Here is a 4,033-nt window from a genome sequence, read left to right on the forward strand (position 1 = left end):
ATATAATATTATGTCAAAATATACAGAATCATGCAATAGCTGTTCCGGTCTCGTTACTAACTAAAGCATATAATTAAAATGTATTTAATCAACGCACTTTATTTGTTGCGATTTCTTTAAGCTTAGCATAATTTTCTTTCATTTAAATTTTAGGAGCCAGCCTAAAACGGCCGGTGTTGCTAGCACATCGACAGTAAACAGACAGCGATACATCCATCCCAGCGCTTTGGAGACTGTAGATTTATCTCCATTGGATGACATGCTCGATGACAGCGTATATACACGCAACGTTGAAAACTTCGTGGGAACCGTAAAGGTGCCAATAGGGATGGTGAATGTTAATGTAAATGGAATGCATGCCAATGGACCGTATGCTGTTCCACTGGCCACAACAGAATCAGCTTTAGTGGCATCGTACTCAAGAGGCTGTAAGCTTATAAATGAGAGTGGCGGTGTAAATACTGCTGTACTAAGGAAAACCGTTCAGAGAGCACCAGAATTCGTATTCCAAAATTTACCGGACGCGTACAAATTTCTCCAGTGGTTTAACAGTCCGGACCTATTTCCTATTATGAAGCAAGTTGCAGAAACCACAACGAACCATGGCAAGCTGATGAAAATAGCTGCGAATTTGCATGGCAACAAGGTTATTACAAAATGGTACTACGAATCTGGGAACGCAAGTGGTCAGAATATTTGCACTTTTGCAACAAATGCAGCCATTCAACATATACTTCCCGAGGCGCCTATTCAGCCGAAAGTATGGTATCTAGAGGCGGCATCTTCCCAAGACAAGAAAGCATCGTCTGGGTTCTTCAATGATACCAGAGGTGTCTACGTTACTGGTGAAGTTGTGTGTCCTAAAGAAGTTGTAGAGCAAGTTATGAAAACAACAGGTAGGCATACAATGTAGGCCTATTATCTTATTACCTTTCAAGGAGAATCATATGAGAGGGAAACTGTAATAGAGGATAGTAATAATAATTAATAGATATATTAAATATATAATTAAGTAGATACATAACAATACTAACGGTGTTCTGATAGAAAAGACTAATGCTATCCGAAGTAAAAGGCTTCTGACTGTTAACTTTCGTTTACATTAAGCTTTTGCTATTATGAATAAATGATGTTTCATAAATTATTAATGTTACTTTTCGTCTTATTTAATTCCACAGTCGACAATATAAGCGAACTAAATCAATCCGTATTGATGGGTCAGCATATGCAAGGATGTGTTGGTAAGTCACGTGACCTAGATCCTCTCATTCTATTTCTTTTAAACTAGAATTTTCAGTAAAACATTTATTATTTTTTATCGAATTTCAGGATTAACTTGCCACACTGCCAATGCGTTGGCCGCCGTTTTCATCGCATGTGGACAAGACGCCGCTTGTGTCGCCGAATCTCACGTCGGCATCACAGAAATGAGGAAAACACGAGAGGGCGATCTACGGCTTTGCATTACGATTCCATCTTTGATGATTGGAACTGTTGGGGGCGGCACATCGTTGCCCTCGCAGAAGGTGAGTACGTTATTTTTATAATCGTCTTAAAAAAATAGCACTTATTGAAGCTTAAAGTGACCTTCCGAGTTTTTTTCCAAGATAATTTATTTGGAGACATAGAATAAATCACTTTTTTTTCCCCGAGATATGTTGATCTCGAAAATCCGTCTTAATGTCCTTAATCCCATGTTTCCAAGATACTGGAATTACCTTAAAAACTAGGACACTCCGAGTGTCACTTTAAGCTTCCGTAAGCAATAATGCAAATAGAAACTTCCTGACCACTTAATTATAGTCGAATTATTCCACTTCATGGTCTTAGTCGGAGACCCTATGTAACTGTATATAATCACCTCATTTTTGGTTTTTGTTGATGTCCCTCAATCAAAGGGCGTTTTTATTTTTATTGAAGAAAACAGTGTATTTCATCCCTATAATTTCAAACTCTTCCCACTAAAGCACCTGAACATCTTTGTAAAATACATTGCATCAACTGTTGTTTCCTCCTACCAAGAATATTGAAAAATGTGTAGTATTGATTTATATATTTCATGGCAGTTTGAGTAGCAAACTATTCATACTGACTCAGTGTGTCAAATAAACATGAACAGACTTACACATATCCGTAATACATTTCACAAGCCTGCTGCACGTGTCTGATTTTTGCAAACAGCTTTAGTAGCGGTACCAGATGGGACTGAAAGGGAGATTCGCTGGCCGGCCCTGGCCTCAAAATTAAATTGCCAGACTGACATCTATGTTGGAAAGCTTACCCCACCCCACCTTCCAAATCGAGAAATTCTGGACCCCCACTGTATACCAGTTAGCTATGGTCACACACAAAATGAACCGAGCATACTTCTGCCGAGAGACAACATACAGTACTTATTCTTTACCAGAACATCTTTTATTTGAATTAATTCTTTTTTCGTTTGCCGCTGATGTAAATACATCGGTTGATTGATTGTTTGTTTGATTGATTGATTGATTGATTGATTGATTGACTTACTGGTGCTTTTTTTTATTTTAGACTTGCCTTGATATGTTGCAACTTCCAAAAGAGAGCAGTCGAGACGCTTTTGCTGAAGTAATTCTGGGTGTGGTCTTAGGTGGCGAAGTGTCCCTCACTGCCGCGATGACTGCTCACCAATTTTCAACAGCTCATCACAAATATGCCCGTAAAGGCACCGGAATAAGCAACCGAACTTAATCCTGCGCACACACGAGAAAGACAGATTGTCGAAATTCCCAGACATGTATATAACCGGTGTAATAAAATAAAACATCATCAATGTCAACGTAATGTTTGTTATTATTATTATATTATTTAGAAATTGTATATATCATATTAAATATGAAATTATTATTGTATATAATTAATAATAAGGTGTCTAATTTAAAGATTGTAATAGTCTTTCTGTTTTCTATAAATAGCAACTTTGTTTTATTAAAGGACAGCTTTAATAATGCATATCTGATATACAACTAAATATAGAATAGATTACTTTTGTACAAATACTTGAATAACACTACTTCTAATGCACTAATGACGGTAAAAGCTAGAACGTAATGACGTCAGTAAAAATCCTCTGCGCATACAAGGCACTTTGTTCTCAGCTGGATTCGGCATTGTCCCCAAAACTACGTTGTACAGATAATTATTCCTAGGGGCACGCCGTCGCACAAATTATTAACCTGTCTGATCTGTGTTTAGTCTTTTATAGTTCCTCATTTCAAGACCAAAGTAATGATAAATGTAATTTATTTAATTAATTTATTTTTTTTGTATGAGCATTATTCAATAGCAACAATAAAATGTCTTATCATATTCGTTTGTACTGTACATGTTATTATGCATAATAATAATCAAAGTGATCATTAAGTATGGAAGAAATATAAACAAATGAACAACAAATATTTATTACTTTAAAGTTTATATAGGCAACCTCAATTAGATACATTCACTTTCGTGAGTGATCATTATCCTTAACCTGAACTAGGAAGTAACCGCAATGTTGGCAGGGGAGAGTTTCACTTCTAGAAGTTATTGTGTAAATGAAATTAATCAGTTCAAAGTGTCTTCATAGCTATAGCTCGAGTTTTGCAATGCTCTTCTCCAAGGTTTGCCGCCTAAAACACCTTAATCACCTCTAGATCGTCCAAAACATAACTACAAAATTGTAACAATACTAAAAAAGCAAGAACCTGGTGGCCTGTTCAGGGATTTGAAATAGACGGGCCAGGGGAGCAACTTTCACAAATAGAGGGTCTTTATGGCCACCTCAGCCCCACCATAACTGGGGCTGAGGCAATAGATATTATGATTATGACACCTGTATATGGCCGGAATGGCGCTCTCATACTTCTCTTTTTCATATATTATATATATATATATATATATATATATATATATATATGTATATATATATATATATATTTATATATATATGTTTGGCATTGACGGTTCATTAGCGATGCTGCAGTTGAACGTCGGGCTAGCCTAGGCCCTGCTCAAGCTGGTCATA

At 36.6% G+C, this 4,033-nt stretch overlaps 1 protein-coding gene across 1 annotated transcript in view; it reads left to right on the forward strand.

Annotated features, from left to right (window-relative positions):
• The window catches only part of LOC117103599 (3-hydroxy-3-methylglutaryl-coenzyme A reductase 1-like), an 18,057-nt gene extending 14,234 nt beyond the window's left edge, over window positions 1-3,823 (forward strand). Inside the window, exons 4-7 of the mRNA XM_033244180.1 lie at window positions 154-896; window positions 1,179-1,241; window positions 1,330-1,526; window positions 2,539-3,823. Coding sequence (XP_033100071.1) covers window positions 154-896; window positions 1,179-1,241; window positions 1,330-1,526; window positions 2,539-2,718 — 1,183 coding nt within the window. The 3' untranslated portion in view covers window positions 2,719-3,823. The remainder of the gene's footprint in view (window positions 1-153; window positions 897-1,178; window positions 1,242-1,329; window positions 1,527-2,538) is intronic.
• Window positions 3,824-4,033: the final 210 nt, after the last annotated feature.

The sequence above is a fragment of the Anneissia japonica genome, unplaced genomic scaffold, assembly GCF_011630105.1.
Source record: "Anneissia japonica isolate Jap-2015-1 unplaced genomic scaffold, ASM1163010v1 scaffold6792_len961167_cov158, whole genome shotgun sequence".
NCBI lineage: Eukaryota > Metazoa > Echinodermata > Crinoidea > Comatulida > Comatulidae > Anneissia > Anneissia japonica.